The 13,381-nt window shown below is 39.3% G+C and overlaps 1 protein-coding gene across 13 annotated transcripts in view; it reads right to left on the bottom strand.

Moving 5' to 3' along the window:
• Window positions 1-13,381, bottom strand: part of Ralgapb (Ral GTPase activating protein, beta subunit (non-catalytic)) — an 89,424-nt gene that overhangs the window by 38,056 nt on the left and 37,987 nt on the right. For 4 of the 13 annotated variants that reach the window (XM_006499357.4, XM_017317885.2, XM_006499362.4 and 1 more), the window contains 4 exons: window positions 12,749-12,878; window positions 10,888-11,045; window positions 6,892-7,074; window positions 4,596-4,747 (listed from right to left, as the gene is read on the bottom strand). In XM_006499357.4, coding sequence (XP_006499420.1) covers window positions 4,596-4,747; window positions 6,892-7,074; window positions 10,888-11,045; window positions 12,749-12,878 — 623 coding nt within the window. The other 9 variants (XM_006499363.4, XM_011239490.3, NM_001363006.1 and 6 more) reach the window with 5 other exon arrangements.

Raw genomic sequence — 13,381 nt, 5'->3', positions numbered from 1 at the left:
AGACTTATGCACACATAATGAGGGAATAGAGATTTCTGTATCTATGCAAGGAATTTAAAAACTCACCTAGCTCTCACTATATATTAAGTACTAGTCTAGGCACTTTATAGATATTTCTCATATAGTTCCATAATCATATGAATTAGGTACCATCATTATTTCCATTTTTATTACTCTCACTTAAAATAAAAAACTGAAGCTCAAAGAAAAAGTAGTCTGTATGTAAACAAAGATTTTACCACGTAATATCAACCTGGCCTTTCATATGCATCTCATATGGAAAACTATTTCTCAACATTTTTGTGTGTGTATGTGAGCATGTACATATGTTGTATGCATATTGTACGCACACATGGGGTGTATGTATGTAAGTGGAGGACATGAAGTGTCCTGTTCTATTATTCACTGCCTTAATCCCTTGGGACAGTGTCTCTTAGTGAATGTGGAACTAGGCTGGCAGCCAATAAGCCCCAGTGATCCCTCTGTCTCTGCCTTCCCCTCTAGCACTGAGTGAGGTTACAGGTGCACACAGGCATGTCTAGTTTTTCACATGAGCATTGGAGAGCTGAACCCAGGCACTCATGCTTGTGTGACAAGTGCTCTTACCCACTGAGCCCCACTCCCAGCTCTTAACAGCATTTTATCATTCAATCTCTAGATTGGGTGATCTGGCCTCAGCCCTCAGAGGTCTCTGATGATGGAAGGCACTGCTTCCTTGCAGTTCTCACTGCTCCTAGAAGTACTGCTACAATTCAAGGAACAAGGGAACTCCTCAGTAAGTTCAGCACTCTAAGACTGTAAGAAACAGGAGACATCCAGGAGACTAGTACTGAGAAAATACAGCTTTGGCTTTCTCCCATGGAATAACACAGATGTCACAATGCACATAGACCAGGTGAGCTTGTCATGTCCCAGTTAAGGTCTACAATTCTATCAAATAGGCTGCTGGAAGAGGTTAGGTCACTTAGATGAAATCATTACCAGCCTCACCACATTCTTCTGTTCCTGGTACTGACTAGACTGGAATGGTGAGCAAACATTTGAAATTAAACCTGTAGATAAAGCTTAAAACTCCTGTGAACCTCTGGGAGAAAGTCTCCGCTAGTATGCTCTGAGGTCCAACCTCTGCTTTCTATAAGCAGTGTTCTGATTAGAACATACAAAACAAGCTCATAACACTTGTTCATGCCTGTAATAGCAACGCCCAGCAAGGTGAGGTGAGAGGACTGCCATGAATTGGAGGCCAGCCTGGGCTAAACAGTGATACTCTGCCGCAAAAATAAACAGGAACCAGTAAGCTAGCTCAGTAGGTACAGACTATTGCTATCAGTCCCAACAACCAAAACTGGATTCCCTGAAGCTCACATGGAAGAAAGAGAAAAGACTCTCAAAAGTTATCTTCTGACATCCACAGGCCCATGCACACATACAAATACATGCTTTGTTTCATTTCTATAAAGAGCAGAGTATCTCTGCGAGTTCAAGGCCAGCATGGCCTACACAGTGAGTTCTGGGACAATCAGAGATGCATAATGAGACCTGGGTGGAGGTGGGTGGCTGGGCAAAGTAATTAAGCAAAAACAAACATCATAAGGGGTAGGATTTAAAGACTACAAATAATATGGACTATCTTACAAACAAACAATACTCCCAAACAAACAAGCATAGGGTAAGAATAACAGATGAAAAGGCAACATGAAAGAGTCCAGTTAACTTAATGAGAATCTCAAGTGCCGCTGAGAAGTCTTGCTGCAGTCTCCCAATAGATGCTGATGAAATACACTGTTCTACAGAGTTTGAAGACATTCAGGTCTCATAGAGAACACTGTACTCAGTAGTTTACCTGTGAGAGATCATGGTCAAAGCTAAACCCATTGAGTGACAGGATAATTAAAATACTCAAATCCATGTACTATGAAAGCCACATGGAGGAACTAGCAGAAAGGAACAGAGCTACATAAACACTGTTGCTCTGTACTGCAGCTTGCAGTACACAAGATTAACTACCAAAAGTCTGAGTAACAATCAAGGAGAGTAAGTTTAACCTGAGAGGTCTTTAGTTTGATACAAAATATCAAGCTTTTAATAATTAAAACAAAGTGGGAAAGCTTAGGATCTAGACTCTAAACCCCAATTGAAGGCTAAGCATTTCATAAATATACCTTAAGCAGAGGGAATCACTGAAATAACTTTTGGACTTATCCTTATATGTGAAGGTCAAGAAACCCAACCATTTAATATGTACATTGTAAAGGTTATCAAAGATAGACTGGCACATACCAAATAAACTCAGTATGACTGTGACAGTATGGATGCCCATCCTGTGAGAGACAGGTCAGTGAGTGCAGAAGTGGTGGAAACAGTTGTGCTTCCAAAACCAAAGTAACAGAAAGAGGCTCCTGCAAGTAGCTAGGGTTACTGTGAGCATGGAAAGTCTATGTTGGTACCTGAAATGCAGGAGAACTATATAAACAAGTAAGGGCATGCCCAGTTAACCACTACAAGTGGCCCAGCTATGGTGAGGGAGGGCTCGAGAGTAATCAGATCACTTCCCTGACCCTCCACTGGAACTCAGACATCATAGGAAACAAGGCTTTGGTCATTCAGACAGTAGAATGAAATAATGTTTAAGGATGATGAGCTTAGCCATAGAATACAAGACAAACAGGAAAAGTTAAGAGACTGGAACCAAATATCAGACAAAAAGTGAGATAACCTAGTACAGAATATTATCTGGGGCTCCAGGGGATGATGGGAAGACCTTACAAAGACAGTCTAAGGGACTCTGCTGATGGCCTTATGAAGAATGACAGATACACATCAGAGAAAAAGCTGAGGGAAAGCAAAGTTGACAGCTGGGCATAGAGGCACACGCCTTTAATCCCAGCACTTGGAAGTCAGAGGCAGGTGGCTCTCTGAGTCTGAGACCAGCCTGGTCTATTTATCGAACTCCAGGACAGCTGCCTCAAAAAACAAAAAACAAACAAGCAAAAGAAAAAAAAAATCAAACCAAATAAAAATAAACACAGGAAAAAAGAAGTGATGCTGATGAAAAAAGCAGCAACTGTGAGAACTGACTGGTACATGCTCCTCCATGATGAACTCTTCAGAAGACTGGAAACTAAAGACTTCACAATGGACTTGCTAATAGACACAAGAAAGCAGAAAATGAAGACAAAAGCCCCTCAGATAACTACAATCTGAGGGAAAAAGACCCCAGGCATACAGCCAGCCCTCAACAGCAACTATGCTCTCATATGAACAATTAGTCTAGAGGAGAACAAACTTCTTGCAGCACAACGAACTCAAGAACTCAAGTGAGCAAGGTTCTCCCTGCTTATCTCCTAGCCTTCCTCCTCTTCCTGGTATATATTAAGTCCAATTCTGTGACACTTTATGGCTCCCCCAGCCCAGGTGTTGCACAAGCACATGCTCTCATAGCTATCTTCACCAGTTCTCTAGCAAAACCTCAACAAAGGCACTGAAAGTCTAGACATTAACACAACACACAGTTCTAAACCAAAGCAAACATCCTTCTGAAAATTATCACCTAAGTCCAAGAAGAACAGAAACAAATCCAATTATTCTGAATATAATCCAAAGAAGCAGAGAGTGCTATACACTCACAAAGATGTCAGGATCTTAGGCAGAGCTGGCTTGCACACAAGTCTTCAAGCCAGTCCTTAGTAACCCGACACTCTTCCTTCCTGTGGTTCTGTTTCCTAGGTTCTTATTCATTCACTTCCTTGCATGAACCATATTTTTACATATTCTATGAATCTCTGTAATCTCAAATTATTAAGTCTGTAGATGTGCTCAAACACAATCTCTTTCCAGTCCCCACTCCAGCAGGAACAGGGACTTTCTCAACTCTTTCTGCCATTCTCTCAAAGACAGAACCTCTTGCTTCCATGTGACATGCATTCTTATTTGTCTACCATGCTGCTCACAGCTCAAACGTTCCCTGTGCTCTCAGTCTGGGTCAATGTGGTTCCCTAAGCACGTTACTCTGCTCTCATTTTATCTCAAAAGGACCCACTGCCTACTCCCAGTTCCCTGACATTTCATTTGTATCTCTTCTTTGGGGGCTCTAACTATTCACCTGATACCAAAGAACTTTGTATTTCTATTTCATATTTCCTACTATACCAGAATGGTATTCATGGTAATAACTGAATCTAACTTATCTGTATGATTCTATTACCAAGCTTTTACAAGGGAGTTTAAAAAATCTAAACTGAATATAACATAAAAGATGCAGTCACTGGGCAGCAGATGTGATGCTGTGACACAGCTCATCTCTAGGCTAAGCCATCAAAGAAAGTGATGAAGTTAACTCCAAGTTACTTCCTGGCTCTAACATGATCTGACCTGAGTTAGTATCAGCCAGTACAGAAACATACACATCCCAACTCACTGGTTTCCTGTTGGTCTAAGAATGAGTACAAAAATAATTCTTTCCTTTCCATTTTGTGTCTGGAGATGCAGTACCCTACAGGGGCTGAGTTACTTTGTGCTGAACAAGGAAGGCATAGCAGCAGAGGCCACTGCTGCCCTGTCTGTTATAGTTCAGAATCCAGCAGCTGTTCTCATACCATGTTAGAGTGGCTTCGGCGGCGTCCTTTACCCTCATGGATGCAGGGTTCGGCTCCTTATCACCTTTGTACTTGACTTCTTGCTCACTGTTCTTGGATTTGCTTCCTGAGATACCCAGTTCTACAATCTCCAGTACTTCCTTAAGGCAATCCTAGAATCAGGAAAAGGCAAAATGATTCTTAAAAAATTTCAAATACATTATTTTATTCAAGAAAGAATATGTGTATGTTTGTGTACAAGCCAAGGTCAGGAAACAGCTTTTAGAAGTTGGTTCTCGACTCCCACCATTTGGGATTCAGAGATTAAACTTAAGTCATTAGACTTGGTGCCAGGAAGTTTTATCTGCTGAGCCATCTCATCAACCCCAAATCAATTTTTATATATGTTACTTAAAAGAAGACAAAGAACCCATAACAGCAGTTATGTTTTGGAGGTGGAGCTCCAGTTTCTAATGCTCTTTAACAAATATATTTTTGTATTATAATATAACAAACCAAACTTCCATTAAATTTCTTTTAAAAGAACTAAATTTGTATATTCAAAGGAGACTAAAGACAGGTTTCAATTTTAGTAGATACAGAGCTCACAAAATTACCGTGGACAAACCCTGGAAGTAATTCAGAAGTAATTCAGTCAAACCTAGGTGTTTTAAGACACATCAGATTACCTAATATATCAAAGAGAATTACTTATTTTTTAGAGTGTCTCTAATATGGCACTCAGGCTGGTCTCAAACTCACTATGTAGCCCAAGCTGGCCTTGAACCTAGACCCCTCTGCCTCTGCTTAAATGGTAGGATTACAGGCAGGTGCTACCATCCCCAACTCCAATGATTGACATCTTAAAATAATTTCTTTTTCTTTTTTTTCTTTTTTTTTTTTTTTTGAGACAGGGTTTCTCTGTGTAACCCTGGCTGTCCTGGAACTCACTATGTAGACCAGGCTGGCCTCGAACTCAGAAATCTGCCTGCTTCTGCCTCCCAAGTGCTGGGATTACAGGCATGCACCACCACTGCCCAGCAAATAATTTCTTTTTAAAAGTGTTTTTGTGTAACAGAGTTTTATGTAGACCAGGCTGGGCTCTACTTCATTATATAATCAGGGAAAACCTTGGCCTTCTGACCCCCTTCTTCTACCTCCCAAGTACCTAAAATTACAAATAAGCTCCAGCACATCTGGTCCATGTTGTGCTAGAGATCAAACTGAGAGCTTCATAAGCACCAAGCAGGCATTGTATTAACCTTACTTACAAGGCCAGTCCTGGAAACAATTTCTGATATCATAACTTTAAAATCCACAGCAAAACTAACTCAGATTTTATCGACAATATTACTTACAAAGATCTCTCTAAGTATCCAGTGATCTTGGAAAGCTTTACTGGTACTGAGCTCATTATGCCAGCTTCCTTATAAGGGACAGTGGCAGAGAAAACAGACTAGATAGCTGTACCCTCTTAAAGTGCAGAACCCTGTGAAAAATACAATGCTTCCACAATAGTAACTTTTATAACCAAGCTGTTACCCTCGCATTCCAGATTCACAACTAAGTGTCCTTCTTTGTTTGATAATAGGAAACCAAATAGCTTTAATTGCTATCTACAGTCTGCCATCCTATCGAAAAAAGGTAATTTTCCAGACACAACAGTTATGTGTATGAGCTCAAAGCAAATGCAAAAGTGTACACAGACTTGAGCAGGCTCAAGCTAAATAATAATCCAGCTTGGATGGTAAAAATGGGCAAAAACTATTATCACTAGCCAGGGAGCTACTGGCGTGTGTGGTCATGTATGAGAGCTGCTGGGAGAGGTACGTCTACTTTCTTTAAGGACGTGATCACTGTTAGTTGACCACACTCCAGGGCAGGCCCCATTCTCAATAGTAGCTAGGAAACACACACGACTCAACACAAGCAAAAAACTCTCAAAATTGTGTAGGTAAGAAAGTGAGGATAGAGTGGGTAGAACTTGATGAAAAGACAAGAATGTACAAAATACACAGTATAAAATTTTACAAATATTAATGAAAATATTATTTTTTATAAAAGTGATATTGCTGGTTCAGATAAATTAAGCGAGGTCTTCTCTTTCATAAAGAATTTCTCTGTGGAGTTATTTGGAACCACATCTAAACATGATGACAGTTTTCAAGTTATGTTCAAAAGAGTAAGTATCCTACTGAAATCAAACAAGTAAATTCAAAGTATGTGATACTGTATTTAAATTCAGATATTCTCTTTCAAAGGGTATTTTCTCAACATCCGGTTTCCTGCTTGGTGTTTCAAGACTGAATAAGCTCACCTTTTCATCCAGCATATCAGGGTGCTCTGTCAGCCAGACACAGAGACACTGAAATGCTGCCACTATCATGGAGTGCAGATCCCGGGAGTGAAGAGGAGCTGGCCGACTGCATTGGTATACGATGTAGCTGCACACAGAACTGATGGCACGCTTCCGGTCTCCTGAGTCAACCATCACCTTCACCTAAGCATGTCCATTTAAGGAATAGAACCAGTCAGTCAGGAACCACTACACCAAGCATTTGCCCTGCAACTGAGCCTGTCTGATAATGTGATATAAAAGAGGCCTTGTTCTTAAATATTATTTATAAATAGAAACAGAATATTCGAGATATACCATTATATGTAACAAGAAAGTGGTAGCCTCAAACCCAAAGCAGTACTTTACATGGTTGCTGATAGCTTAAAACCCAAAGTTCTTGGATACACTCACTCATATTGCAAAATGTGAAGGAATGTCCAGAAAAGAAACACGTGTGTACTTTAAGGTTCCTAACCCAACCTCACAGTGATGGGTTCTGCTCTGCACAAAGTCTAGTGAAACAGCCCAAAGGTTCAATTATCAATTACAGTAAGTTACACATGTTCAAAGTATGTAACCTCAAAGAACTGTTACTACAATCAGATAACAAACATTCATCACCCCCAAATCTCCTCATGCACCTTTGTCAGCTTCCTCCCATTCCTCTTGCCCTCCCACCCCATCCCGTGAGGAACTGCTATCATTCTCTGCTACCATAATTGATCAGACTATATTTTCTAAAGCATATATAAGTTCTACAGTATCTATTTTAGGGAGGGGTATTTGGCTAGTTTCTTTCTTCTATTTAGTATAATTAATTACTTCCAGATGTATCTATTTTTGTAACATTTCTTCCTTTTTATTGAGCTGTATTCTAGTACATTAATATAGAACAATTTGTCTAACTAGTAACTTGTTAATGGACATTTGGATTATCTCCACCCTGTGGAAATATAGTTGCTATGAACACCCATGTCACTGAATGGGTGTGTTCTCTTACACTGAGAGGGGAATGACAAGATACAAGTGTGATTAAATGGGTTTTTTTGCTTTGTTTTTTTTTCATAATTTATTTTTATTTCATATGCACTGGTGTTTTGCCTACATGTAAGTTTGTGTGAGGGTGTCAGATCCTCTGGAACAGGAGTTACAGACAAGATGCTATGTGAGTGCTAAAAATTGAACAGTCAGTGCTCTTAACCACTGAACCATCTCTCTTCAGCCCATATGATTAAATTTTTAAGGATTTGCCAAACTTTTTTCCAAAGCGGTTATTACAATTAACATTCTCATGAACATTTTCCTTATATCCTCATCAACATTTGGTACAGTCAAGTCTTTTTAAATTTAGCCTGTCTTTCTTTTTTTCTTTATGTGTGTACATGTGGTATATGCATATATGTTTATATGTATGCTGAGGCCACAGGAGGACTGCTGGTTGTCTTCCTCTATCATAATGGTTCTCAACTTTCCTAGTGCTATGACCCTTTAATATAGTTCCTCATGTTGTTGTGACCCCAACCATAAAATTATCTTCATTGCTATTTCATAACTTTAATTTTGCTACTGTTGTGAACTATAATGTAAATATCTGTGTTTTATGATGGTTGAGGTGAGCCTTGTAAAGGGTCAATCCGTGGGTTACGACCCACAGATTGAGAACCACTGCTCTAATACTCTCTATATTATTCCCTTTAGATGGGGGTCTTTCACAAAACCTAAAGCATGTTGTTTCAGCTAGGCTGACAGGCTAGTAAACTCCTGAGATCTGCCTATCTCTACCTGCCACTCTGAGGCCCATGTGGTCCTGCCTGGCCTTTTAAGTGGGTGCTAGGGATTTGAATTTAGATTCTCATGTTTAATTAACAGGAACTCTTGCCCTGAGCTATACTCCTAGCCCTCAATGTTAGCCATGCTAATGATTATGTAAAAGTATTTCAATGTGACTCTAATTACAGTTCCCTAACAACTAATGATATTGAGGTAGGAAAACTCACCTTAAAGGAGAGTGGCACTATTCCCTGGGTTTGGGTCCTGGACTGCATAAAAAGGAGGAAGGCAGCTGAGCACAAGCATTCATCTGCTCTCTTCTTCCTGACTGCAGACTCAACGTGACTATCTGCTTCAAGCTCCTGCCACCTTGGCATCCCCGCCATAATGGACTGTACCCTTGAACTGTGAGCCAAAATAAACCCTTCCATCCTTAAGTTGATTTTTGTCAGGGTATTTTGTCACAGCATGAGACAAGTGACTAATACACTTTACATTTAAGTCTACAATAAACTTTTAGCTCATTTTTATACCTACAATATACCAAAAAGGTATGAAACCAAGTTTTCTACTAGTATCACTAGTCAAAAAGACTAACCTTACTCCTTAGAGTTATCTCTGCACTTCTGTCAAAAATCAAACAGCCACGTAAGTGTGGTCATGAAATCTCAAGACCACTAGTCTATTCATTCAACCCTGTTCTAACACCAGACTGTTTAAATCATTTTCTCTTTATAGAAAGTTATGAAATCAGGTAGTATTAGTCCACTGTATATGATGGCACAGGTACAAAGCAATACCCCATCCAAGCTAATCCATCTTCAACCAAAAGTGAACCACAAGTCACAAGGAGCAGCACCTCCCCCTCTGTATGGTCTACCATGTCTCATGGACAGCTATCCTAACGTTACATATCAGCAACTGCTCCTCACACATCTATTACATTTGGGGATTTCTGAAGTAAAGTTCCAAATAGTGTTGAGAACACACTTAAGTTTTTTGTCTATTTTGTTTCTCATAGCTCATAAGACAGCTCTGACATGAAGACCTGAGCGTCATCATCTCAGACACTACTGCTCTGTGGTGACTTATCACTATGTGACCACAATGCATTTTATACTTTCATCTCATTTGATCCTCACAACATCAACTGGTATATGAAAAATATTCTTTTCCATTTTAATAGTAAAAAGTATTCAGATGCTAGCAAGGATGCAGAAAATTTGGAACTCGTATGCTGCTTGGAAGAATTTGTAGTTCTTCAAAAGCTAAACAGAATTATTATAAACCCAAGAATTTCACCTCTCAGTCCATACCCCAAAGAACTGAAACTGATATTCCAAATAAATACACATACATGTACAGGGACTCTAGTAGTAGAGCTGAGGACGGCAATAGTCTAAATACCCCTAAACTGATGAGCAGGCAGGCAAACAGTGATAATTACATTCAGCCCAGAGCTAGGCAACCATAAAAAGAGGCTGAAACTAAAAAATTGACATCAAGTGAAAATGACAGGCACTCTTGAAATGACACACATAACATGATTTTCACATTGCTCCCTTTATGTGAATGGTCCTGACTGGGTAGATCCAAAGAAGTAAAAGCTCAGTGGCTGTCAGAGGATGTTGTGGTTGGGAGGGTAGGCTAGAAAGCAACTGCTTTGAGGCTTAGGGAGTCCCTTCTGAGGTGACAAAAAACACACTGCAAGTGTAGTTGGTGAGCTGCATTACACAGCATATGTACTAATAGCCATTGAATCACTTGCTTTTAAATGGTTAGTTTTCTGTTACATAAATTTAAGAGAGAAAGAGAACAAGAGAGAGACTGAGGTGTAAGTGCAAAAAGATCCCACACTTCTAAAGCTCCATAAACTTCAAATAACAGAGAAAATTGAATATATAGTCAACAGAAATACTTTATATAAACTCTTTATAAGATCAAAAAAACACTATTATATGCAAATAATCACCAGTATTGAAATGTTTTCTGTATCTTAACAGAAAGATTCTATCTTTTGACTTATTTTTCCTTTTGCAAAATTTCACTTGGAGGCTTGATTTTGTATACTCTGAATGTAAAACACTCATGCATACTGACAACATCAAAATACCCACACAAAGGAGTGTGTGTCAAAATTAAAAAAAAAAAAGAAAAAAAGGCATGACGAGAGTCTACTGGGCTAAACTAACAGTGCTGTCTCACCTTTGCCAGGCCAGAGAGGAGCTCTAGAGCTGCCAAGGATATGCTCATATCTTGCCGCCACTGGGAGTTGAGTCGTTGAGTGACGAGATGAATGCTGCGAATCAGGAGCCCAGCAGCTGAATCTGTATTAAGAGCTAGGATATAACCCAATGCCACATCCACAGGGAGGGAAAACAACTAAGCATTAGTAACAGAAGCACAGCATTCCACCAGGCACAGACCACAGCAGCCACAGTGAGCACAATGGGCACCCACAGGGAGTTACGCTCCCCGCCCACCAGCCTCAGCCTCAGCCTGAGCCCCAGGCCTCACTGATGATGGCGTACAAGGCACACATGGGACAGGGCCAGCTTCTAGTTCCAGTCTACATTTTAACAAAGAACACTACGGACTTGACAATTCCAGTAAAAATCCTTATAATAAAAACTGATGTCTTCAATTTTTAAATAAGTATCTAAATAGAGCTTAATCTTCAAAACAAACAATGAAAAGGCATCCAAGTGTTTCCTAGAGCTTTACAGAGGCCAAAATTGAACCTTATAGCCTGCTCAGATGCTAGGAATTACATTAAAGCATCTGCTGAAATGACAGGGTTTAAGCCGGTAAAACCCACATGCAATGCCTTTTCAAACCCATGTTTACATTTCACTCTCTACCACTACTTCCATACCTTTATGAAGGTAAAATAACCAAGTCAATGTTTTTACTTGGACTTCATTTTATATTTATATTAATTATTACTTAAAGAGTGAATTCTAAGAAATTAAACAATGATAAATTCTAATTATAAAGGAAGCTTTAGGGGCATTATACCTGTGGATCCTATCAGAAAGAGGGCAGTGACAACAGAAAAAGGAATGATCATTAAAGAGAGACAGTCATGCGACACTAACACAAATCTGGATTTTTTTAGTAAAAAATATGACATAACAAGCAGAGCTCACTAACACCAGCTGAAAATGCTGGAACAAGCAATCACTTCAAACACTTATATACAACACATGCTGTAACGCAAAATTATTTTCAGTTTTAAAATGTCTTAGAAAGTACGAGAAAGAGAACTTCAACCTAGAGAATGCCTAAGTCTACATAAGAAGTAACATTTTAAATGTACTGAATATCCACATAATGACTATGTATTTGACATGCTGATGGGTAATGTATCATAAACTTCAATTGAAAGCATCCCCCATCAACATGGCTCAAAAATTCTCCAGATGACTAAAAAGTTAAGCTCACATCTAGGGAATTAGATATGCTAAGCTCATTGAATAAACACTCACAGATTTAATCACCATTAGCACTTGTGCATAAAACCATTATAACGTGTTCACACTGAGTCCACAGGATAAGTGCTTAGTGTAAAGGACACCACTGAACAGGATGCTCTGCTGGTGAGTATTTTATTTAGCAGAATAAAAAGTGTCTCTTTATTCTTATAACTGAAGAGCCTAACAAGACAGAGTATCTAAGTAAGTTTTAACATGGATACACATGTTATTCTGGGTCTCCTCTAATACAACCTCCATTACTTCCCTCACAGCTGCAATTGCTTGGCTCACTGACAGTCTCTGTCATTATTCTGAAGCAAAGTCCACATCTTAGCCTGGTGCAGAACATAGACCTTTCATCATAAACATCTGTAAGATTTAATAAACTCCAAAACAGATCTACATAAAAAAATCATAAAAATACTTTTTCCTTAGTTTTTTTTTAGACTAACATCTTCTGTCTATTATACCTAAGTAGACAGAATTTTTATTTTTATTTTCAATTCTTGAAAAGCTTTAGTTTTGCTTATTTTGTAAATCTGAGAACTGACACGTGTAAATGCTAACAGATTGTTTTAAGCACAGCTTACCATAATCCCTCAGAAGAGCTTGAGCAGGTCTCTCGCTATCAGGGGTTGTAGGCTCTGTGCTTCCTCCACTTGCTGAGCTAATGCCACTGTTTGTGCGACTATGACTCTTCAGGTTGTTTTCTCCACCACCCTAGTCAAAGGAACCAAGATGAATGGTTTACAAGTATTAAAAGTTAATTATTAAAACCTGTTAGACTTGGGGCTGTAGTTGAGTACTGCACTTGCCTCACATGCAGGAGGCCCTAGGTTCATCCCTAGTACTGAAACAGTTAACAGGCTAACTAGCACAGGTGATACACAGATAAACAGACAAGGTAAACAGACACTGTGGTACTATTGCTCAGATGCCATCTGTTAAAAGGATACACAGGGTTTGATAACTACAAACATCCATACTGAGGTCTCCTGTGATGTTTTTCAAAGAGTTACCTTAGAACCCTTTACATATGCTAGAGTTCTCTAGCTAATAATGACTTCAAATCATTAAGGAAAATACCTTAAAGTGCATTTACAGCAAAACCTCAGAACAGGAATATAATCTTCAAATAAAGACAATATGGGTCTGGGAAATGAGCTCAGACAATAAAGTATTTGCCACTCACGAATGAGGACCTGAGTCTGAGCCCCAGAACC

The sequence above is a fragment of the Mus musculus genome, chromosome 2 (assembly GCF_000001635.26).
Source record: "Mus musculus strain C57BL/6J chromosome 2, GRCm38.p6 C57BL/6J".
Taxonomy (NCBI): Eukaryota; Metazoa; Chordata; class Mammalia; order Rodentia; family Muridae; genus Mus; species Mus musculus.
The sequence above is the reverse complement of the archived record's forward strand: the minus strand, read 5'-3'. Positions and strand labels throughout refer to the sequence as shown.